This window comes from Pteropus vampyrus, unplaced genomic scaffold (assembly GCF_000151845.1).
Source record: "Pteropus vampyrus isolate Shadow unplaced genomic scaffold, Pvam_2.0 Scaffold303, whole genome shotgun sequence".
Classification (NCBI taxonomy): Eukaryota; Metazoa; Chordata; class Mammalia; order Chiroptera; family Pteropodidae; genus Pteropus; species Pteropus vampyrus.
Genome location: NW_011889084.1, coordinates 1286096 through 1311200, shown reverse-complemented (window position 1 = coordinate 1311200; position 25105 = coordinate 1286096). Strand labels below are relative to the sequence as shown.

At 52.7% G+C, this 25105-nt stretch overlaps 1 protein-coding gene and 1 long non-coding RNA gene across 7 annotated transcripts in view; one reads left to right on the top strand and one right to left on the bottom strand.

Annotated features, from left to right (window-relative positions):
• LMF1 (lipase maturation factor 1) overlaps window positions 1-18669 on the top strand; it is a 102429-nt gene extending 83760 nt beyond the window's left edge. For 3 of the 4 annotated variants that reach the window (XM_011376817.1, XM_023521365.1, XM_023521364.1), the window contains exons 6-11: window positions 2162-2329; window positions 15359-15542; window positions 15909-16068; window positions 16410-16593; window positions 17890-18002; window positions 18442-18669. In XM_011376817.1, coding sequence (XP_011375119.1) covers window positions 2162-2329; window positions 15359-15542; window positions 15909-16068; window positions 16410-16593; window positions 17890-18002; window positions 18442-18616 — 984 coding nt within the window. In that variant the 3' untranslated portion in view covers window positions 18617-18669. The remainder of the gene's footprint in view (window positions 1-2161; window positions 2330-15358; window positions 15543-15908; window positions 16069-16409; window positions 16594-17889; window positions 18003-18441) is intronic. The other variant, XM_011376818.2, reaches the window with a different exon arrangement.
• LOC105303284 overlaps window positions 6429-25105 on the bottom strand; it is a 52956-nt gene continuing 34279 nt past the window's right edge. The window contains exons 1-9 of one of the 3 annotated variants that reach the window (XR_896908.2): window positions 21056-22393; window positions 20295-20382; window positions 18087-18309; window positions 16073-16151; window positions 13982-15490; window positions 13070-13557; window positions 12137-12208; window positions 11465-11963; window positions 6429-10619 (exon numbers count right to left, since the gene is read on the bottom strand). This is a non-coding gene — a long non-coding RNA (uncharacterized LOC105303284). Of the gene's footprint in view, window positions 11964-12136; window positions 12209-13069; window positions 13558-13981; window positions 15491-16072; window positions 16152-18086; window positions 18310-20294; window positions 20383-21055; window positions 22394-25105 lie in introns of those variants that run through there. The other 2 variants (XR_002776589.1, XR_002776588.1) reach the window with 2 other exon arrangements.

Below are 25105 nucleotides of genomic sequence, written 5' to 3'. Positions count from 1 at the left end.
GGCCCACAGGTGACAGACAGGGGAGCATCCTATGATCGCTGCCATGCTACGTGAGAGAACACCCTTCTTTTGGGAAATTCGCACTGAAGTGCTTAGGTGGCGGGCATGTTTCAGCTGACTCTCAAACGGTGCAGTGGCAGAAAAGGAGGAAGGGGTGGTAAAATGGAAACATTTGGGACATTCAGGGTTGTTTTTTTTTTTTTTAACTATTGTAACTTTTCTCTAAGTCGGAAATCACGGGTCGGCTTTAGCTCAAGCGGTTACTTCGTCATGGCAGACTACTAATCCCTACCATAAGCTGGAAATCGTGTCCAAATGGAAAGTTACCAGGAAGACAGGCTGCATAGTTCCACCCTGGCCCCCTGGTAACCTGTCCTCCCAGAAGGGACGGCAGCCCTTCCCTAGCACCCGCCCTGCCTCTGAGCTGTGGGGTAGACGGCCGGGGAGCTGCTGTTTTCGTGACTTCCTACCACTGCCCCTCATCCATTCCTACCACCGTGAATGTCAGGTGGGAGGTCCACACTCAGGGCACCCCGGCTATCACGCCTTAACCAGTTTCTCCGCATATACAGCAGTCACTTCGCCACGCCCATCGCACGACAGGCGTCCAGCAGGACAGGTACTTCCTTGTGTCCATAGCAAGTCTGAGAGTAACCAGGCCCGGGGCAGAGGGAAGAGCAGGCTGCAGCCATGCCTGATGCTGGTGGGGGTGGGGGGAGGCGGGTCAGGGCCTGAGGGGCCATGTAGCTGAGGTGGGGAGTGCTGTGTGGCCAAAGAGCAGGTCACAAGGGGCTGGGGTCAGCACTCCAGTGGCAGCCGCAGGAGGTACTTTCTTCCTTTGGGACCTAAGCTTGTGTGACAAAGAAAAGTCCATTGAAATTATATCAGGAACATCTTTAAGTTTCAAAATCGGAGCCAGGCTGGCACTACTACCCACTTGTCTTTTGGGCTCAGCCTTTCCCTAACGTTAGCCATCATTGCCCACATGGCACCTCTGTGTCCGCAGGGGGCGTATGTGTGTGCATGGAGAACATAAGTCCCAAGAGGGAGAAGGGTGCCTGCATGTGCTTGGCAGCATGAGGAGGCTCGAGGCCCAGGCCCAGGGAAGGGAGGGGAAGTGGGCATAGTGTACCCCGACGCCCTTCACGAATCGCAGCACGATCCGAAGATGGGGAAGCGAACCAGTTCACATTAGAAGAAATGTAGTGGGTCCACCCAGGTCTGGGGCCACCGATGCCCCGTGTCCTGTCAGTGTGGAGGGGCTCCTGTGCACAGCGAGACCCGTGTCCTTCACCGACGGCTGGGTGTCACACGGGGCCTCTCTGACGGGGCAGTAAAGCCCAGTTCTAGGCACGTCCAGACCCTCGTGAGTGGGCATGTACACGGCCCCACACAGCGTCTTCAGTCAGCTCCTCTGAATGTGGATGGCCATGTGACCTTCCATATGGCCTGTTCCCAGCCTCAGCTACAGATGAGGGGCTGGCAGAGGACAGGGCCTTGTGGTCGGAGGTGCGGGGCCTGTCAGGTGGGTTCTGGGACAGCCAGCACCACGGCTGAGTCAACACACGGGCCTCCTGGGACACACTGCGCCTGCCCGCCCAAAACACATGTGTTCCCAGGAACACACACCCAGAGCCAGGACCCCGTTCCCCTAGCCTTCATCATCATCTGAGCAGAAAGCAAGCACATGTGAGCTTCAGCCGGAGGCAGGTTCCCACGCTCCCTCCTCCCTCCCCCAGTGACCTGTCCTCCTGGGGCTCTCCAGTGCCCAGTGCTGCTCGGGGATCTGTCCACAGGTTCTCCCCGCAGCATCTGAGCTCCCATGTAGCCAGGGCCTTCAGGGCCCCTGAAGGGGTCAGTGTCAGAATTACAGGTGACCCTGACATGCACTCTGAGAAGGCCCAGACATGTGGCCCCATCGTCCTTGTCCCCACAACTCGTATCTTGGCAGCGTGTGAGCTGCCGGAGGAAGGGCCATGGCAGCGGCCTCCCCCATGCATTTCCCAGCCAGGCTAGTCCCAGACACTACCTTCCCTCAAAAGCCCCCCACCCTCTGAAACTGGCCGGTGGACGCCACACGGGCAGGGTCAGGTGGGCAGGCTGGGGTCCCCCTGTGGGTTGGGGCTCGGTTCTCAGCTCACAGCGTCCTCCTGTCCCACAGACACAGCCGGTGCCCAACCCCGTGGCCTACTTCCTGCACCGCTCTCCATGGTGGGTCCATCGCTTCGAGACACTCAGCAACCACTTCCTGGAGCTGGTGGTACCCTTCTTCATCTTCCTCGGACGGCGGATGTGCATCCTCCATGGCGCCCTGCAGATCCTGTTCCAGGTTAGTCACCACCAACACCCATGAATGTGAACATCACTTGTCAGTTCCCAAGAAAAACACTGTTGGGATTTTAAATGTCTGTGTCCTGCTTATTGTTTTCATCACGTATAAACTCTGCATGCTGTCATGGCGGTGCCCATGTGACTTCAGGAGTCGTGCTCCTGTCTTTTTTCCTTGTTGTCCAGGGTCCGCATGTGGTGCCAGGTCACAGGTGCAATGGGCAGCAGGTATGGGGCGTCCCCTGATTCCAGAGGACATGCTCCCTGGCCTAGTGGGATGTGACTGTAGATTGGTGGGTTTGTTTTTGTGGCCACCTTTATCAAGTTCTCTTCTATTTCTAGTTTACTAGGAAGTTCTGTTTTGTGATTTTTGTTTTGGGTATTTTTATTCATGAATGAATGTTGGATTTTAACAAATTGTTTTTTCTCTACCAGGTGTGTGAGGAGGTCGCTTTTTTTCCCTTTGACCTGTTAATGTGGTAAATTGCATTAATATTGCTAATGTTGAACCAGTTTTACATTCCTAAGATAAACTCAATTTGGTCATGCTGTATATATCGGATATGATTTGCTAATATTTTGTTTTGGATTTTGCGTGGTTGTCAGTGAATAAGATTCGTCTACAATTTTCCATCCTGCACTGGCCTTGCCTGGTTCTGCTCATGGAACTCATCAAGGGCGGGCTCCCTTCTCTGAATGAGTTCATGAGGACAGAGACAGTGCTCCTGCGTGAGCCACCTGGCCTTGCGGGGTCTCCGTGACCACTGATTAACACCTTTTGTGGCTGTTGGACTTGCAGGGTTTCCATTTCTTCTAGAGGCAGTTTTGGTGGCAAACATTTTCTTGGGAATTTGTCCATTTCATCTTTTTTCAAATTTATTGGCCACGAAAAAAAAAAGTCATAATGTTCTCTTATGTTTCTCTTATGTCTCTTATTTGTCACCTTCTCTTTTTGACCTGTGTCTTTTCCTCCAGTGTGGCTCTTGTAACAGCACAGAGCAGGATTCTTTTCAAACTGAGGCTGACACTCATTCTTCTTTACATAATAAGTCCATATATCTCAAATGACGTCTTTGGGTTTATTTACACATCTTTGTTTCTTTTTTGTCCCTTTTCTTTTGAGTTCTTTCTCATTCTTTTACTTTCCTCTGCTTCTTTCAAGTGAGTACATGCTTAGTTAACTGACTGAAAATCTAAATTTGACCTCCATCTTTGCTGCCATGAGGGGCCTCAGGCCTAAGAATGCTATAACTGTCTCTGTCCCTACTCACTCACCAACTTTCACTGCCTTAGTATTTTAGTCCTATTTTGTTTTGCTTTTTAATTCATAGACTGCTAGAAGTTTCAGATTTACAGAAAACTGAGCAGAGTCTAGAGGGTTCCTTTATCTGCCCCCCGCCCCGCCACACACAGTTTCCCCATCATGAACATCTTGTAGTATATTTGTTATAACTGGGGAGCCAACATTGATACTTTATTAATAACTAAAGTCCATAGTTTACACTGCCGTTTACTCTGAGTGTTGACCTTTTTATGGGTTTGGACAAAGTACAGTGCATCCACCATCATAGTATCACACAGCGAGCACCGTCACTGGCCTAAAAATCTTCTGTGCTGTCCAGATTCATTTTTCCCTCTCCCCGCCAACCCCGGGCAAACACTGGTCTATTTACTGTCTCCACAGTTTTGCCTTTTGCAGAATGTCATGTAGTTGGAAGCATCCAGGATGGAAGCTTTCAGGCTGGCTTCTTTACTTAGTAATATGCATTTGAGGTTCCTCATGTCTTTTTGTGACTCAAGAGCTCATTTCTTTTCCTTGCTGAATGATATTCCATTGTCTAGATGTACCACAGGTTATCCATAAACTGTCTGGAGTTGGCTGGAGGACAGAGCCCTGGCTGGCCTGTGACCCTTACCAGCAGCCAGGAGCACTCCTACACTGGATGTGCCAGTTACTTTGGGGAGCAGCCTGTGTTAGGTGCACCCCATGGGTTTACGAATTGCCCTGACAGGCTGCGTTTCTATCTCTGCGCACACAACCTCAAAAGGCATCTCTGTTCCTGTTTGTTTCCATTCATTCCCTCAGGAGAGGGTTGAGGATGTGAGCATCTTACCTCCTCCCACACTCAGCTTACACAGCTGTTCCAGAGGGTTCTGCAAGGCCATGGGTCCACTGTCTGCTTGGAGAAGTGCACGTGAGAAGTGACAAGAGAGTCACACCACCCCTGCCTCAGAGCCCTGCCCTACCATCAAGCCGCAAGCCTGAGGGAGAGACCCTGGAGGGGGCAGCTGTCGGCTTCCACTGTGGAGCTGGGAGAACATCCTGGCCTAGCGCAGATGGCCGTTCGCCAGGCGAAGGGCTCCTGGTTGGTGCAGAGACGCTTCTTGGATCCTAGGCCAGATTCTCCTCCACCTCCCACCATAATCTGCTCTTTCTAATCTCTGTGACATTGCCAGAGTCCTGGGGACATCTAACAGTGGATCCATCCCCACAGCTTTGGGCACGGAGAGCTGCTCCACCCACAGGCCCTGAGTGCCTCGCCCAGACTGGGGTCACAGGATACCTGCCCTGGGGCTCCTGGCTGCAGAAAGTCTCCTTTGAGCACGCATGTGTCCTCTTTGAGGCAGTGCAAGCTAAGAGCCCAGCAGGGGGTTCCAAAAACCCATCTCTCTCTCCACGGGGTCATGTTGCATCATCCTAGAACATCTGCTGCCGTGTCTCCTGTGCCTGAGATTCCAGATCTCACCACTCATCTTCCTGCTTGTCCGGCTCTGGTCACCCCAGTGCATTCACAGGGACCAGCACCTCAGTCAGGTCTCCTGCAGGCCGCATGGTGCACCGCAGGCACAGTTGAGGCTCCGCTGGACGGTGTATACGCAGATGGACAGTACGATCGCTTCCTTTCCCTCAGACGAGAAACTGCAGCAATGCTAAGATCAGACCCCGTCAGCACACAGGGGCCATGCATGTGATGCCAGACTCCACTTTTCTTATTAAAAACATTGTCACCCAGATGGATGGGACAGAAAAAGTAGGGACACACAGCCAGTGTGTGCCTGACAAGCTCTGAGCACGGCTGCATGACATGCCCATGAGGCAACTTTCCTGAATTCTCAGGGCTTCTGCTGCTTTACTAGAAACAAGGTTTCATCCCAAAAACTGTACCCTGTTGAACCCTAGCTCTCTGGGTCAGGGCCACCCAGCTGGGCTCACATTAGAATGACTTGGGGGAGGGGAGGGTCTTTGAAGAGTATGCTTGTTCCAGGGGCCTCTCCCAGACCCCCTAAGGCAGGAACCCCAAGAAGGCCAGAGATCATTTAGGGCCACAGGGCCAACTGGTGGCCTTTTGGAGTGCACTCCCGAGTCCTCACCCAGATAAAACTGTCAGGCCTCCAGAATCCTGTCACACCAGAATGTTCTGGATTATGGGCATGACCAGACATCAGGTAGGGCTAGCGCTCCTGCAGCTGTACAGAGAAATGACCCTAGGACCAGCTTCACATGGCTTCTGCACCCAAGTCTGAGCTGGAGCTGCAGGCCACCAGGCAGAGGGTGGAGGCTGGACTGACATGACTTCCTCAGGAAGCAGGACTGGTGGCACCGAGCATGGATTCAAAGCCACTATTCACCAAGATAATGGTGCCGAATGGACAGCAATGCCACTTGGAACCTCAGGAAGAAGGCTTAACTCGGGAGGTGTCTCGGCCCAGGGTGTGCTGTGTCCTCGCGCATGTGGCCCAGGCTACGCTGTGTGTCCCCTCACATGGCCCAGGCTGTGCTGTGTCCTCACTCATATGGCCCAGGCTGCCCTGCGTGTCCTCGCTTGTGTGGTCTAGGCCATGTCTACCACAGCATCAGGCAGAGCTAAGCTGGAAGTGCAAGGGCTGTAGGGATACGGCGGGCCTCTCTCTTGTGCTTACATGGGGGGCGGGGTGGGGGGACTGGTTGTTTTGCCAATTCTGTCTTTCAAAGGCTGAAGAAGACCCCACGCAGGTCCCAGCTTTGCCTGTGCTGAGCAGCTGGACCCTCTTCCCTGAGGGGGTCTGTAGCTCACCTAGAATCCTGGTCAGGTCTGCATGCATGGCCACCACGCAACTCCCTTATTCACCATAAGTGAGTGAGATTATGGACCAACAGGGGTGGCCTGGGCCATCCGTCCTCCCAGGAAGGCTCAGGTTACAGCCAACAAGACAATAGTCCCAAATCGAAGCTAGGTAGGCCCCCCGGAGCCTCTGCAGCATCACCACCTGTGGGAGCCGTGGTGCCGGGGGCTGAGCATTCTTGCTGGCCTTCATGTGTCTGGAGTCGCCAGCAGACTCCAAGAGGTGCCAAGAGTCCCCCGATGGCAATTTTTCTTATTTTAAGTGGAAAATAACTGATTTGTAAAATAAAAATGGAAGAAGAGAACCCATCATATGCCCGCCCCGCCCCCCGATAATCCCATAGGCATTTTCTTGCCACAGCAGTGTGCCTGCCCAGCTGCGACCACAGCTTCCACAGCGCTGTGTAGATGTTTTTACTTGCCATTACCATCTTTGCAACCATTGTTTTCAGCAACCACAACCATCACACCCAATTTTTTAAATAGTCAATTATCTTTTAAATATTAAGATTTTTTTAGATATTTAATATTCATCCACATATCCGCCATTTCTGACACTCTGCTTTCTTCTGTACAAACCTAAGAATCCACAGGAAGCGTGTTCTTTCTGCTGGAAGAATGTTCCATTTGTTTTTTAATGTGTCTTAGTGGAGGCTGCTGAATGTCTTTACTTCAACGGAGGTTTTCGAAGGTTTTTTCCCAGCTGCAATGCTGCAGCTTGATGGCGTTTTCTTTCAACGAAGATGCATCTATCATTTCTGCCCATCCTGGTTCGTTATGCGACTTCCCATCTGGCTGCTTCTAATATTTCGTCTTTTTCACTGGCTTTCAGCAGTGTGAGTTGGTATGCCATGATGTGGACTTGAGTTTATCCCGCTTGTGATTTCTTAGACTTCTTTGATGTATGCATTTATGGTTTCCATCAAATGAGGAGGGTTTTGGGACATGATTTCTTCATATTGTTTCTGTCAACCTTCCCTTTCTGGGACATAAATCGCATGTGTTTTAGACCAGAGCACATTGTCCCCCGGGTCCCTCAGGGGCCACTCACGTTCTGCTCAGCTCTGGTGCTCTCTGTGCTTCAGTTGAGAAAGTTCTCAGCCTCTGACTTTCCTTTCGCTGTGTCAGTTTTTGTCCAAAGCCTTCCAGTAAGTTCTTTATTTCATAGATTACCTTTTAGATGCTCAGATTACCACTTGATTCTTCTTTATTGTTTTCATATTTCTCTTAATTATGACCACGTTTTCTTTTAAACCCTTTAATTTATTGACAGTAGCTGTTTTAAAATTCTTATCTACTCTCTGTAGATCATCTCAGCCTTTGTCTGAGCCTACTGTTCTCTCCTAGCTCTAGCTTGCATGCTGCTACTAACCTGCCTGTGTGTTAACTGTTGATTAGATGCTGGCTCTTGTGTTGTAGTGCTGAATCCTCTCCTGACAAGCAGGTGATTTACTTGTGAGTCAGTTTCATCATCTTGACATTTGTCTTCACATCCCCTGGGCGGGTCTAAAACAGCCTTCGCTGTGGCTCATCCAGCCTTGCTTATAGGATGCATTGCTGGGGTTTCTGCTGCATGCCTGGCTTCCCATAAGGTCTCTCCACATGAGTTCATCAGAACTCAAGCCTCCCAAACCTGCATGAGCTGCGCTGACTACCTGGACTCCTGGTCATCCTCTCTCCCTGGCCTCATGGAGGCTTCTGCGTGCCTGTGAGCACAGTGATTGGCAGACTCGCAGGGACCAAGGCAGAGTCCTGCAGCTCCTGTGTGCGTCCTTCTGTGTGGAGTCAGCCCCTCAACCTGCCTAACTTCAGGCTCTGCCCTCCTGGGACTCCCTCCCTGCGTAGGTCTGCTAAACACCTCCACGCAGAGTGCCAAGGTTGTCACAACTCTGTTTGTTGCTCTCCTCTCTGAGTCAAGAGTCCTGCAGTGCCTGTAGCCACATGTCATACAACAGTTGTTTCATCTGTTTTGTTCAAAATCCAGTTGTTTGTGTTGGCAGTGGAGTTTCCAGCACCACTTCCTCCCTCTTGTCCTGAGGCAGAAGTCACTGGTGGAGTCTTAACCTTGAAAACCATCATCCCTGGAATGTGAAGTCAGAGCTAGGAGGCAGGATAGGATGGCGTGGGCTTGGGCCTTGCTTCTGCGGGTAAAGGAGGGCGGAGGTGATATGCACGGCTGCCACTCCCGTGTACAATCCTGTGACACCCTGAGTCCTCCTCTCACCAGCTCTGCTCCTCACAGTGGAAGGAAGTGAATATCTGGGAGTACGATCCCAAGTGTTTTCAGGGAAGCAGGCAGGATGGAGGTACTGGCGAGGGTGCCAGGGTAGACACGTCCTCAGTGATGGGTGTTTAAAGAATGGAACATGGGGCGGACACCAAGCTACGTTGTTCAAGTCAGTTCTCAGTCAGGAGCCAGACCCAGCGACTGTGTCCTGATTATCCTTTTAAACATTCCCACTGCCGCCAAGAAATCCTGTGACCACACAGATGCCCAGCCTGACTTTGTTCACAGGAGTTGAGTGGGCGATCGTGTGTGAAAAGCCTTTCCTGGCCCTCACCAAGAACCCACATCTGCACGGACTCAGAACAGGATGAGGGTCCTCTCAGAGCTTGGCAAACACTGCCACCCACACGTTGAATTCCAGTTTTTAGACGATGGGCTCGTCACTTCTTGGACCACCTTGCCCTCGCTTTTTTTTTTTTCTCATTTTTTACATTTTCAGTCTAAATGCTTATACTGTTTTTACTTCTCATTCATCCTTGGAAATGAGAAACCACCAGGATACACGTGGGCTGCATCTCGCTCCTACAATCTGTCCTGGACCCTTTCCTCTGAGGCCCAGGGCTGCTTTCGCTTCATCAGTTTCAGTTCTTTTTGATCATTCTTTTCCTGGAGAGTTGATCATGAAGCCATTGACTTTACTGAATCTGTATCATTTCCCTCATCAGTTCTCCCTTTTCTGTACCACATTCAGGCAGGATTTCTCAAGTCAGTTTTCTAAACCACTAACTCAGATTTCAGCAGTCTGCATTCTGCTTTTCACTTGTTACAATTTTTCCTATTGTGTTCCTTGTTTACATGAGGACGCAGATGAATAAATGTCCTTTACTGATCGGGATCCTTTCAAATTAGCCCAGGTTTCTCTGGGTGCCTCTCCCTGCACCAGGCCTTCTAGGGTCTCAGAGGAGCCGCGAGTGGCCAGAAGGTGAGACTGTGCCTCGGTGCATGTGCAGATCGGACTGAACCTGGACAAGGTAGTCAAGCAGGCCTGTCACAGGTAGACTCTCTGGGCAAGTCGGCACCCCCAGTAAGCCACCAGGCTGCCTTGCTCAGTCTTGCAGGTACCAGTGGCTGTGTCGTCTAGTGGTACAAGAGTTGATGGAGTGAGTGTGTGACCCAGACAGATCTCTCAGGGGTAGAGGTGGGTGCTGGCACTTCTCCCAGAGGCCAGCAGAGGATAGGGCCTCACAGAGCAAGAGGGCCCTTCAGGTGGAGAGTGGTAGGAGAGGGCAGCTGCCTGGTACCCATCGGCTACCTGCAGGACCCGGGTGTGGACCAGCCCTGAGGGGCAGGCGTGAGGTCAAGCAGGTTGTTCTCCATGTGTCCTGTGCCCCTTTCATCCTCTTGGCACACAAGGAGAGTGTCCTCGCTAGGCCAGAGGGGAGCTTCTGGAACCATGCCTCCCTGAGGTCTGTGGGGAATGTGCGCAGGAGCTGCTTGTCCCTCCATCCCACTCTTCTGCGTCTTCACTGGAGCCCTGAGGGACGGCGGCATTTCCAGTGGGAGGACTGCCATGTGCTTGGACCTCCGCAGCTTTGGCAGTCATCTCAGCTGTGAACTAGGCAGTGAAGGATCGGAGGTGGTCTGTTACCTCTAGGTCCCAGACAGCAGCCCCACAGAGGAGTGGCTCGTCCTTGTCCTGATCTCCACTACACGGCGGGCCTTAGCCACATGGCAGAGCCACAGAGAGGGAGACTCCCGATGCAGTGTCCCAGCCATCCACTGAGCCATGCCAGATACAGTGTGAGGCATTTACCAACAGGTGCAGAGCCACCAGGCAACCAGAATGTGAACAGCCAAAATCCCAGGAAGGGGCATGGAGAGAGCAGCCGAGCTTCTGTGACATTGTCCCTGCAAGTTGCTGACACAGCTAGGAGACTGAGGAAATGAGTGGGCACGGAGGTCTGCAGAGACAAAAACTGGAGGTCAGACCACAGGAGGAGGGATAGTGAGAGGGATGCTGGCCCAGGGATGCTGTCGGGCTTGGCCCAGGCCAACCACAAAGGGAGTCATGTGAAGGAGGCTGGAGCAGCCACAGGACCCTGGGCATCCGCCACCGAAGGGCCCGGCCCCATGGTGGAATAAGGGCTGAGGTGGGGGCCTCAGTGGGGGGCTCTGAGCCTCCCCGCCTGTCAGCACCATAGTTCCTGCAACAGCCACAGGATAGGCATTCATTCCACAGGCCGTCAGGAGCCAGTGGCACTCAGCAGACTTCAGGAAGAAGCCTGTCTGCTCAGAGCAGTCACGTCAGCTCAGACCTGAGGCCTGGGCAGCCCGACAGTTGAGTGGAGCTGGTGGGAGAGACCACCGGCCCAGGGCGGGCGCAGGCTGGGCCGTTTTTTGGCACAAGGGTTTGTTAACATCATAGACAGAAAAGAATAAGAAATAATTATTTTTGGGCTCACAGCCAGGAAAACTAGTTTTCCAAATTAATCCAGGGAGAGCCGTGAATCCACAATCTCTCCTGTCACACATCATAAAACTCTGTCGTGATCCATAAAACTGACAAGACCCATCGAAAGCCTGGCTCCTCCCTCAGACCCTCGTTAGGCCAGGATCAAGAGTAGCTTTAATTAAAATTCAGAAACTGAAGGACTGTGGCATCAGCCAAGTTTTGCTCAGCCTCAGAGAAGAGGTGAGGCAACTCGAGGCTGGGCCACGCGGAGATGACGTGTCATGCCTGGTGTCCAAGAAGACGTGCCCTGGGTGGAGGTGGGGCGGCCCCTCATCCCTGTGTCTGTCATCTCACCTCCCTCCTCAATGCCTCATCAGCTGTCACACTCCCTCTCTCCACACTTTTCTGAAACAGCAGCACCAGACCAGGCCATCTGCTCTCCGGAACCTGTAAGATGACACCTGTCAAGTCACCTGGACAGGGAGAGGGCGGCTCTGCCCTTTAGCGACAATTGGCTTCTTACCATCTTTTCTTTCAGAAATGTGCCCATTTGGTTAGATATAGTTACATGTTGAACTTCATGAAATTCTCTTTTTATGTTTCTTGGTTTTTTAGCGATTTTACCATTTTCATTGTGCATTTTATTTGCTTGTTTCATCTTTTTCCCAAAGTCCCTCCTAAAGCGCGTCCATCTGGCTGTTCTTCTCACGTGGCACTTGCCTGTGTTCTGCCTCTCGGGCTCCTCTTGGTCTGTCTTTCCCTCAGTGCGTGTGGGTCGCTGACTGCGGCGCCTCCTCTGGCTCCAGGCGCGTTTCCTCGTTCCCGAGGCCCAGGTTTGAGGCAGCTCACCTCCCTGCAAACACTGTAACTGTGCCCACCACAGACCTGCCCACCCTCACCTTGAACCCTTGACTTCATTCCCCTCGCAGCCTGGTCATCCCCGGCTCCTGCTCCTCCACTAATCCTGGCAGGCATGGCCACCTCCCGCCCTTTCCGGGACTCACACTGCGTCCTGGCCCCGCTCACCCTCACGCCTTCCTCTACCGGGCTGGGTCCTGGGCCTGAGAGGGAGCCGGCTGGCTTGATTCCACACTGAGTCTGCAAAAGAGAGGAGTTCTGAAACTCAACTCACATCACATGTAGAAAACTAACTTGAATGAATCAAAGAACTGGACATCACAAACAGACCTACAAATCTCTTAGAGCAGGGGTCACCAACCCCCAGACCACAGACCGGTACCAGTCTGTGGCCTATTAGGAACCAGGCCACACAGCAGAAGGTGAGAGGCGCGTGAGAGAGCAAAGCTTCATCTACATTTGCAGCCGCTCCCCAGCGTCAGCATCACCGCCTCAGCTCCACCTCAGATCATCAGACATTAGATTTTCATAGGAGCACCAGTCCCTAGTACCAAAAGGGTTGGGGATGGCTGTCTTAGAAGATCTTTATAATGTTAGGTTAAGCAAAGATTTCTTAGAGGGGACACAAAAGCTCTAGCTGTAAAGTTTTTAAATATTGGTAACTTAGACTTCATGAAAATGTAAAACTTCACCTCTTCCAAAGATAACATAAACAAAACTGAAAAGGCAGGCCACCAGCTGGCAGAAAATAATTGCCATATATGTATATCTAACAAAGGACTTACAACCCAGGAATTAGCCAATTTTTTTTTTGATGGGAAAAAATGTTGAACAAATGCTTCCCAGAGAATGTGTGAAGTCCAGCAAGCACAGGAAAAGACCCTCAAGGTCGCTGCTGACAGGGAAGGACAGGTAAGATCAGCGAGCTTCTCAGTCCTGGACATAGGGCTGAGGCGCCCAGACCACCACTTGGCAAACGGCTGTTCCTTTAAAAGTCAGTGTACCACTACCACATGACCCCAAACTAGTCAATTCCTGTGGGTATATATTCATGGAAACTTGACTCCTGGTAGCCAAGACCTGGGCACACCCAGTACTCACCAGGGGACAAGTAGATGCTCACATGTGTCCCTCCGCAGGGTGTGAGATGCCCTGAGGCCCAAGAGCGCAGGTCTCAGAATCTGGAGCTGAGCCAGGGGAGCTGACACCAAGTGTTGGAACAGGCGAAACAACAGGGCATAACAGAAGTCAGTTCAGAGGTTACAGAGTGGGGGATGGGGTTCACACAAACAGGCATCAAGGAACTTTCTGGGGGCAGAAGTTCTAGATTTTGTGGTGATTTACACAGGAGTAAATATGTCAAAAGCCATTGAACTATATATACGGTAAAAATGAGTGCATTTTATCATTGTATCAATAAAACTGACTTAAAAAGTAAGAATGAAGACTTCCCATATCCGTGTCACATCGATTCCTGTCTCCTGTTCCTGCCACGTCTCCAGCATCCTGTGTTTCCGCTGTGAGAATGTTCACTGTGGTCGTGTCACTCCTCCGTCACCCTCTGTTGTCACTGTCCATGTCCTGTGACCCTGAGGATGCCCATTGATTGCCCGTGAGCTCATTATTACAGGGGCATCAGCCTGGCCTGGGGGCATCCCTGGTGGGCTAGGGCCTCCTGCCACCACAGTGGCAGATCTGCTCTTACGGGAGCCACCACCCTTGCAATCTGGGCTTTCCAGAGGTGAGGGGTTACACCCTAACACAGAGGCCCGAGGCCTCCCCACCTCCCAGCCAATCCCTGTCTTTGGAGTCCTCCTCACTCAGGAAGCTCTGTGCTCAGCAGGCTCTGTTGGTCCCTGGGGGCTTGGCAACTGCAGGCCTCTGTCTAGGGTACATGGGCAGGGCGTAGACCAAGCAGCCTCCCTTCAAGTGAAGACTCCCCATTACCCACCACCCAACAACAGGGCATAATCAGGCCAAAGGTGTTATTTTTAAGTCACTAAAACAACTTACAAAATGTACAGTTGCGAGAAGGCACTGTCCAGAAATTCTGGTTGGGACGTGGCTCCAGGACGCAGTCCTATGACAGGCTGGGTGTGTGGGAAATCCTCATGCTGTCAGCACCTCGTCCATTCATAAGTTTAGTTCCTACAGCCTAGAGTCTCAGTCCCTTTGCGGGTGATTCTGATTGGAAAGTGTCTGTAGATCACTGAGTTAGCACTGAGGCTGCAGAGGTGAGCCCAGCAGGTCCAGGGGACAAGGCAGCCTTGCCTCCCCGGTCACCATTTTCGGTGGGATTTTTTAGGCCTGTGAGTTTCTCACATGAGCTTCCTTAACCCTGCATCATCCAGGCCCACCCCAGACCCTGCAGCAGTAGCAGCTGGGCAGCTTGAGGCCTCTGAGGAAGGGCAGTGACCAGCCTCTCAGACAGCCGCCCCACAGACAGCCCTGGACTGGCCCTGTCCTCGTGGCTGCTGTGAAAGTTCAAGAAGATGGGCTCCATCTAAGCTGTGTCCAAGGGTGGGTCACAGGCTGCCAGGATCCTGCCACGCCCTCCCAGCAGATGCCCAGGCCCAGGAGCAGCCTCGTGCATGGTCACTCAGGCATAGAGGACAGGGCAGCAGATGGTGCACGCACCACGGCCTTCCCCAACCCTGATCAGGAGAGCAGCAAAGCCTCACCCACCTCTTGCTTGACCGGGGCACAGTCCTGGATATCCAGGGACCATGAGACTCCAGATGCTCCCACTTCTGGTGGCAGAGTCCCCTCCCTAGGGAAGGGCACATACTTCAAGGTTCAAGGGGCCCATTATTCCTGAAGCTACCCGGGGCCTGTGTTGATTAACAATCACCATAACAACTGCCCCAAACCACAGCATCAAACAACACAAATTTGTTATCTCACAGTTCTGTAGGTCAGAAATCTGGGCGGCCTTGACTGTGGCCTCAAGTAGAGTCTCAGAGGCTAAAATCAAGGTGTTGGCAAGCTGGGCCCTCGCTGGAGGCCCTGTGGAGAATTCACCTCCAAGATCGTTCAAGGCATGGACATTTTGGTAGCAGGTCTGAGGGAGGCCGGGTGTGTGGCCTGTGAGGAGAAACAGGGCCTGGACCGTGGCCTCCTGCCACCCTGGTCCCTTGGGAATCAGCACAGGTACCCACATGTGCTTCTGGGAAGAAACTAGAAACCCTTGGCCTCAGAGCCTCCAGATGTGGAATCCATGCATCGCTGCAGAGTTGCTGGGTCCTGGTGGAGCAGGTGAAACTTGGGCAGCTGGAGGGGATGGCCGGGCTGCCACCCACTAGAGCACCCCAAGTGCTGGGCAGAGTCTGCACAGGCAGCTGTCCTTGGTCTCTACTCAGCCTGGGTCTGAGGCGCTGCTCCATCCCTTAGGTGGTCCTTATCATCAGTGGGAATCTGAGCTTCCTGAACTGGCTGACCATCATACCCAGTGTTGCCTGCTTCGATGACGCCACCTTGGGGTTCTTATTTCCTTCTGGGCCTGGCAGCCTCAAGAACCAAGTCCTGAAAATGCAGAAGGAGAAAGCCCAAGGGGCCTGGCCCACACTGAGATACGGTGGGTAGACACCTACAGGCATGGACAGAAGGCCTTTACCCCAAGACCCAAGAAGGCTGACTCACAAGGTGCTGACCTATTTTTAGCAAGTGACAGCCAGACCCACCCCACAAGGGCAGCTGTTGTGACTCAGTTTCCACATCATCCTTGAAAGATGTTCTTGGGTCGGGGAGAAGGAAGCTGTGGAGAAAGGCCCCCTCCTAGGTCGGGAAGGTACCTCCCTCGGCTTCTGTGAGCCCAGAGGGGCCAGCCAGAGGCCAGGGTTTGAGGGGCTGGCTGAGGAGCTGGGGATGGCCTCAGCTCTTCTCTGTGGTCTGGGACCAGGCCTCGGGGGCAGAAGCTTACCCGCTGTCTCTCCCTCTCCAGGCCCAGGCTGCATGGTACGGCAGACAGTCAACCTGGCACTAGGAGTCCTGGTCGCCTGGCTCAGCATCCCCGTGGTCCTCAACTTGCTGAGCCCCAAGCAGGTCATGAATACCTCCTTCAGCCCCCTCCGAATTGTCAACACATATGGAGCCTTTGGAAGGTACCTCACGTAGCTGGGGTTCCCGTCTCAGCCACCTTTCTGGCCCAGATGTGGTCTGTCCTCTCCTTGCCCACCACGGATACCTGAGGGAGACCCAGCCCTGACCAGCCAGGCAGGCACTCTTGGTCCAGAACAGGTGTGCCTTCTGTCCCCCTGGGGCCACCATGACCCCATGGGGGAATATGTGGAGGGAGAGGCTGGCCTCCACCTGCTCCTTCTCCACCTGCATTCGCAGCTCTAGCCTTGCCCTGGTCTGCTCAGGACGGAGCCAGGTGGAGAGGTACAGGCACTGTCTGCAGGTGCTGGAAGCCCAGCCCGCCCTGACTCGGTCTCCCCAACAGCATCACCAGGGAGCGCACAGAGGTCATCCTCCAGGGCACAGCCAGCCCCAACGCCAGCGCACCCGATGCTGTGTGGGAGGACTACGAGTTCAAGTGCAAGCCGGGTGACCTGAGGAGACGGCCATGCCTTATCTCCCCCTACCACCACCGCCTTGACTGGCTCATGTGGTTTGCGGCCTTCCAGGTAAGGGCACTCTCCTCCCACTGCCCGCTGCCCACTACCTTCCTCACCCTACATGGCCAGATGCTCATGTTAGACACAAGGCTGTGGTGCCTTCAGTGGAGACAGCTGGGGCCCCAGAAACACCTGCCTCAGGGCTGATTGTGGAGGCAGGTGGGTGTGAGATCGGACCCCACTGGAAATGATGTCATAGCCCACATGACACTCAGACATGGGCACCCATGCAGCCCCTACTCTAACCAAACTTACCTAACCCACCTGGGCCCTTGCAGACTTGGGAGGTCAGGTTAAGGACTCCAGGTGTTGGGGTGTCAACTGTGGAGCAGTTTCCTATGCTCCTGCCACCAGCCCTCAAGGTGGAACTCACTGCTCAGCCACTGAGGACATGCCAGCCAAGGCCCAGGATCTGAGGCCAGGCAACAGCGTGTGACTACACTCTCCCAGGTTCCCACCATCCCAGGGTCTGGGTCTTCCTCCTGGAGCAGCCTGGGCCCAGGTGAGCATCTGACTGTGCTATGGTCTAAGGCCAGGCTTCCTTCCTGTGTGTCCACCACACACATAGACTCTGCCTCTGGACAACAGGGGTTCCCCATGTTGCTCAGACCCCTGCTGCATCCCAGGGGCCTCCCTCAGACACCCTCACACAAGGATCTCTGGGTGCCGAGGACCAAGATGCCACAGCCAGCTTCTCAAAGCACCCCCACCAAAAATGACAAGATAAGCATGGGCAACACCAGGGCAGCTGATGTCCACAGAGTGTTTGCTCAGGCCAGAGGAAGGCTGGAGGCTCCTTGTCCTCCCGCTGACCCACCTCACCCATAGGGACAGCCTCAGGAAGGCTCCGTCACTTGCCCGAGAGCCCAGGGCTGGCAGGTAACAAAGCCAAGAGGTGAGCTGGCACAACACATCCCCTTGCCTACTGCATCCGAGCTACCCAAGGACAGGACAGCAGTGCGGGGAGCCAGCACATGAATGAACAGTTTACAGATGTCTGGCCAACAGGTGAAAACAAAAGCCAGTAGCCCCTCTGAAGGGGAACGCAAACCCCAGGGCAGTCCACCGTCCAAGAGAGGCCGACCACTGACCACGCTCAGGCAGAAATGCCCAGGACAACAGACTGATGTAGGGAGTGACCAGGCAGGGCCTCTGGAGGGAGGGAGCAAGCAGGGAGCACACCCACCCCCAGGGGCTCCTGCGGGCCACACCCCCACAGTTCCAGCCCACCATCGGGCTCCAGTTGCTCTCCAAGTATCCAAGCAGCCCCCCTATTCCTAGCACCCCTCCTGTTCTTGCCCCCAGACCTATGAGCAACACGAATGGGTCATCCACCTGGCAGGCAAGCTCCTGGCCAACGACGCCAAGGCCCTGTCCCTGCTGGCCCTCAACCCCTTCGCAGACAGGGCCCCCCCAAGGTAAGACCCCTCCCAGAATGTGCTCTGAGGGCTGGGCCCCCGAACCCTGGAAGCGTGCCGGGTACAGAGGGCTGCACTGCTCACCTGATGAAGGGAAACGGGATCCTGAGGAAGGACAGCTTGTCCTGCCCTCCAGCCCCGGTGGGCTCCAGATGCTTGCGGCTGAGCACTCTGCCTTCAGTGGGGCTAGACGCCACGGAGTCTCCTTTTCCAGAGCCCTGCCTGCCCCGAGTCATCTGCTCTGGGACCTGGTTGATGGGGTTCCTCATAGGCCCCTCTGGAGCAACCTTACCCCGGCAAAGAGCACCTAGGTGGATACACAGCCCCTCAGTGCAGACCCAGAGCCTGAACCCCAGGCTCCCCTGAGAAGCTGCGTGTCAGCGGGCACAGGCCACTGCCCTGGACAAAGGCTGCAGGCTGATGCCCACCCTCCCTGCAGGTGGGTCAGGGGAGAGCACTACAGGTACAAATTCAGCCGCCCTGGGGGCCCTCACGCTGCCGATGGAAAGTGGTGGATCCGGAAGAGAATCGGCCCCTACTTCCCTCCACTCAGCCTCCGGGACTTGAAGGGCTACTTTCGGTCACGGGAGTGGCCATACCCAGAACTGGAATAGAGAGCCCAAGGCCTGTGCACTAAGAAATAAAATGGGAAGACCTTGGCACACCAGCACCACTGCCCACACCTAGACGTCCAGGAAAGCAAGACCGGAGAAGAGAGGGGGGCCGTTGGGGGTCTGCTGGGATCCCGGTTGGCCATCTCTCACAACTGGTCTCCAGGCAACCCACAAAGCCACTCCACCCCCAGTCATCTCCTTCATCACTGGGCCCCTCAGACACCAGTGTCCCAAGGGAAACCCCAGCTCTGGTTGGTCCAGGACCACCAGCACTCACTGCTCCTCCCATTGGCCATTCTTGGCCTGAGAACCACTCAGGGTCCTTGGCACCTGGGGTGCTAGTCCACAGCCAGGCCCACACCCCCAGCAGCCGAGCCCCCAATGTGTGCCTGGTGTGGCTGTGAGGAAACCTTTACTCCTCGCCTCTGCACCCCCAGGGGTGGCTCCGCCACCGCACCCAGATAGACTGAGAGGAGGAGGAGCCAAGGCTTCCAGTCTTCCCCCTCATGCCCGCCCCCTCCTCAGAGCCCCTCTGGCCTGGCCTGGGCCCTGCATTCTTCTCCAGTGACCAGCATCCACAGGCATGGACAGAAGCCCTTTGTCCACCCAAAGGGCCCTGAGCAAGGCGGTGCCTCTTGCTCCTTTGTGACCACATTCCCCTAAGCACACACCATGGAGCCTCCTGCTCTCTGAGCTGCTGGGGAGGGGGATGGCAGTGTGTTTAGCTCCAGCCTGGGTGCTAGGGCGGCAGGGGTCCCTGTGATGGTGATTCTGAAGCCCAGGTGTCAGAAGTTATACTGAATTGTTTTTTGCTTGGCAATCCTGGGGCCCCACTGCAATGAGATCTGGGGTACAGCCCAGAATCTTTACTACCTAATACGAGCTGTGAGTGGACCAGTGATGTCCCTCCAGACAAACAGCTAAGTACTAAGTGGCATAGCCCCAGTCCTGGTCAGCCAGATCAAGGGGTCTTGGGGGCCTTGGAACTGGCCCTACCCAGGAGGCAGCAGGCCAGGGGGTCCTCCCTTCTCCCCTGGGTTGGCCGGCACCAGCTAGAGTGGCCACCCACTCCTTCCTCCCGCCCCCATCCCCAACTGTCCAGGCTGCCTTGCCGCACTGCGGAGGGTCCCAGTGGGAACAAGGTGGTTCAGGCCAGGAGGCCAGGATGAGGTGGGCACAAGTGCGGGTCTGTGTAGAGCGTCCCCCACTCGCCTGGGGGGTGAGCCCAGGTGCCAACAGAGAGGCCGTGTTCCCGCTCACAGGGAAACAGGCTCCCTGTGTCTGTGATGGGACAGACGGGGCCTCAGACAGGGAGCCTGGAGCCAGCAAGTCTGCCCATGGCAGCCAACCGCCGGCTGCTGTGCCTGGGCAGCCCTTCCTAGGGGGCCGTCCTGGGGGCTCTGCCGATTAGTGGGGGCACCTGGGAGCCTGAGGAGACCCTGGGCCTTGACTCCAGGTGGCGCTCCTACCTCCCACCCAGAACTGTGGGTGGCCTCTCTTCCAGGAGCCATGGTGGGTCCCCACACACCCCTAGCCCTTCTCACCCACCTCTGGGCTCACTGCCACCTAAGGCCGGGCAGGGGAGACCCCTGGGACCCAGCTCCCCTGACTGTGGGCTCCTCTCTGAGCTCCATCTGGCCATACCCCGCAAGCGTCTGTAACCCCCTAAGATACTCACCACAGGTGATGTTTAGGCCAGGGGCAGTATGACACTGAGTCCCCTTGGATCAGGGGCACCTCAGGAATCAGGCAGCCCCACACCCATCCTGTTACAGGACAAATATCCACTCACCTGGGGACATCACGGATGACCCCAAGTACAGGTTGTGAGGGCATAGTGGTCAGAGTGAGGCCTTGCCCTCTGACACAGGAAGTCTCATCAGACCTGCTCCTCCCACAGCCCCTCATACTTCCAGAAGCTTGAGTGACCTCTGACACCCACCATCCACCAGAAGCCTTTGGAGCCTGTGCTGAGGCCACACTTTCCTGTCAGAGGGAGTCAGACTACACCTTTCCTCTACTCAGAGTACTCCTATGGCCGTGCCTCCCTGAGCATGAACCTGGGGGTCACTGCCCATCACCTCAGCCACATCCTACATCCTCTCCATCCTTCATACCCACCAGCTTGTCAGGCCTCGGTGCCCATGCCCCTCAGGGCCATCTTGCCCTGCCTTCACTGGGCCCCGGGTTGTTCCTGGTCATGTTCCGGGCTACTGGGGAGCTCAGCCTGGCCCCCAGTGCCAAGTGGCACCCAATACAGGTCTGCAGGATAAATTGCCTATGTGATGACAGAGAAGGACCTTAACACTACTCACATCTGCTCTGCCTGACACTGCCCTCTCTCCAGCCTCATTAGAATCTGCTGTTTGTTGGGCAGCCTAAGAGAAACTTGCAGAGGGGAGGGAGGTTCAGGGACATGAGGAGGAGGCATTTGCTCACCTTCCCTCCAGACAGCTGAGTGTGAGTGAATGGGGGCCTGTTCTTCCTCCCTTGCTCTCCTCCCGAATCATCCATCTGGGGCCCATGGGTGAGGGCTCTCCACCCTACTTGATAGGAAGCACAGGCATCTGTTGGAAACTGAATGTACATCATACTCACATGAACATGCCAGAGCTGCTACATTCAACTGCTAAAACCTAAGAGTAAGTCCAGGATCCTTGGGAGGGGCAGCAGGGGTTGTCTCAGACAACAGGACAGGGGCCCTGCTCTCGGGGTGGGACCTGACCCTGGGAAGGAACCAACCCCAAGGAGGGATAATCAGGGGATGACGGGCACCTGGCCTGCAAGGAGCTGAGAATTAACACATTCCTATTCCACCTGCTCTCTGCTGAGTCCACACCCCCTGGGGGCTTCTTCCCATGCAGAGCATTATGCCCCCATGGCTGTCACATGTCTGGATGCCCAAGCCACCATTATACCCAGGTCCTAGGCAGGACCCTCTAAAGCTGCTGAGCTTGTCCCTGAGGCCATGCCACATTCTGGAAAGTTTCTTAGTCTAGGGGTTGCCCAGGCATACGAGACCTCTGCCCTATCACACACTGCCACCAGGAGACACTGAGGTGACCCCAACTCTCCACCTTGGGGGCCACACCTTGATGAGCCAGCCCTACGCTTGACCTGCAGAGTTGGAGCCAAGAGGTCATGCTCCACTGGAAAATACCTGGAATGGAAAGACCACCTATACCACTGCCTGTTCCCAGGGACTTGGGACTCTAGACACCCAGGCACTGTCCACTGGGCGGTGGCTGTGCTCGGACGACCGACTGGGCCTGGCTGTTGGCTCCATCCAGAGCAGCAAGCTCAGCCAGGGGCCTGTCTCCAGGGAGGACTCACACTCTGCTTCCCTTCTTGCCCCAGCAACCAGGCGAGGGGCACAGCTCATCACACATAAGACAGGCTGTGTGCAAGCCTTCACCAAACGTAAGGGGCTCTTGGCGTCTTCTGTGCTGAGAGGTTTTTTCCACTCACTTAAAGATGATTAAGTGCATTTTTGGCACCTTCTAAGGCCAAGCACATACTCCTCTCAACCTTGTTCAGAGAGACATCCATCCTGAGGGACAATTCCAAAGCCATTAAGTAAGGTGGAACTCAACATATCAGCAAATTGACCTTTAAAACTACTAAAGTAATCAGCAAAATTGAGAAACTTTTAGCATGGCTGACAAAGAGAAGACACAAATAATTCAAGAAAGGAAATGGGGGCATTCCTACTGATCTTACAGAAATAAAAAAGGATGTAACAGAGTACTGTGAGCAACTGTATGCCTACAGGAAATGGACAGATTCCTCGAGATACACAAACTGCTAAGAATGACTCAGAAAAAATAGAAAATTTGAAAGGATCTATAACAGGTAGAGATTGAATAAGTAATCAAAAACCTCCCAACAGAGAAAAATACTGGACCAGATAGATTCATTACTGAATTCTACCAAGAATTTAAAGCATTAATATCAATCCTTCCCAAACTCTTCCAAAAACATGGAGGAGGGGGAATACTAACTCATACTATGAGGCCTGTATTACTCTGACAAATTTAAACAAAGGTACCAATATCTTTAATGAATACAGATGCAAAATACTAGCAAAACAAATCTAACAGCATATTAAAGGGAATATACACCATGACCAAAAGGGATTTATCCCAGGAATGTCAGAATGGTTCAACATAAAATCAGTACAATACACCACATAAACAGAATGTGGGGGGGAGGGGGAGGACACCAGCTGATCATGTCACCTGATGCAGAAAAGGCATTTGACAAAAATCTAACACCTTTTCATGATTTAAAAAAAAAAAGAAAAAGAAAACTGGGACTAGAAGGGAATTTCCTCAACATAAGAAAAGGCATTTGTGGGAGTGGCACCATAGTGTAGTGGTTAGCACATCTGCTTTACACACAGAAAATCCTGGGTTTGCGCCCCAGGTGAAGCCATAGACCATACCCCGGTGCACCAGGCCTCCCCACCCCACCCCCACCACCGAGTGTGCGGGAGGGGTGGGGGTGCCAAGCCCCGGGTGCACGCCACGAGCGTGTGGAAGGAGACGCCCCGCCCTCAGAGATCCAGTTCTTAAGGGGGAGAAACGGCAACATCCATAGGTCAGGGGTGGAAGTAGGGCGTGGGGAATTAAAGAGGGGGGGGGAAAAGGCACTTGTGAAAATCCATAGCTAACATCACAATGGTGAAAGACTGAAAGACTTCCCCTGAGATCAGGAACAAGGATGCCGACTTCCATCACTGCTATTCATCAGAAGTAAAACTATTTCTATTCACAGATGACATGGTCCTATGTACAGTCATGCACTACGTAACAACAGGGATACTTTCTGAGAAATGAGTCATCTGGCAATTTTGTCATTGTGTGGACGTGACAGAGTGCACTTACACAAACCTAGATGGTACAGCCTAGTACACACACCTGGGCTCTATGGTGTAGCCTACTGCTCCTGGGCCACAAGCCTGTACAGCATGTTGTTTTACAGAACAACCAGGGATTAAGTCAAGCACGAGAGAAAATGATGCAAGAAAGAGGTGTGATAAACACAAGATATATGAAGCTGCTGCCAGTGTGACACAGCATATTGTTTTATGACCAACTTTTTATAAGTAGAAAGAATACACTAAATACATAAACCAGTGAATAATCATTTATTATTCTCGAGTATTACGTACTGTATGTAATTCTATCTGCTATACTTTTATGCGCCTGGCAGCACAGGTTCCTTTACACCAGCATCACCACGACACGTGAGTACTGTTGCACTACATCACTAGGTGATAGGAATTTTTCAGCTCCATTATAAACTTACAGGTCGACCATCGTATATGCAATCTGTATAGAAAATTCCAGTGATCCACAAAAACACTATGGAACTAATAAACTAATTCAGCAAAGTTTCAGGTTACAAGATCAACACACAAAAAAAGTGTTTCTATACATCAGCAATGAACAATTTGAAAAACTAAAAACAATTCCATTCACAATACCATCCAAAAGAATAAAATACCTATGAATAAATCTAACCAAGGTGAAAGACCTGTATACCAAAAATGATGAAACATTGCAGAAAGAAATTAAAGACCTAAATAAATGGAAAGGCATCTGTATTCATGGATTGGAAGGCTTGATATTGTTAAGATGACAGTACTACTCAAAATGATCTACAAAGTCGATGAAATCTCTATCAAAATTCCAATGGCCTTTTTTATAGAAATGGAACAGCCAGTCTTCAGATTCATATGGAATTGCAAGGGGCCCCAAATAATGAAAACAATTTTGATAAAAAAAGGAGAAAGTTGAAGGATTCACTTCCTGATTTAAAAACTTAATACAAAGTTGCAGTAATCAAAACAGTGTGGTACTGGCATAAGGATGGACATATAGACCAATGGAATAGAATGGAGAGCCTAAAAATAAACCTTTACCCATATGGTCAAATGATTTTTGACAAAGATGTCAAAACAATTCAATGGGGGAAAGGACAGTCTTTTCTACAAATAATGCTGAGAAAAATGGATCTAAACACTAAATCAAGTTGTGCCCTTACCTCACACTGTATTCAAAAATTATCTCAAAATGGATGAAAGACCTAAACATAAGAGCTAACTATTAAAACTCTTAGAAGAAAAAATAGGTAAATATTCATGACCGTGGATTTGGCAGTGGGTTCTTAGATAAAATGCCAAAGGCAGGAGGAACAAAAGAAAAATTGGACTTAATCAAAATTTAAAACTTTTTATACATCTAAAGACATTATAAAGAAAATGAAAAGACAACCAACAGAATAGGAGAAAATATTTGCAAGTCATATATCTGATAAGAGTCTGGTGTCCAGGATATATAAGGAACTCTTAAAACCAAGCAACAAAAAAACAAACACCCCAGTTCAAAAGGACTTCAATAGGCATTTCTCCAAGAAAAATAGCCAGCAAGCACATAAAAAGATGCTCAACATCCTTAGTCATTACAGAAATGCACATGAAAACAC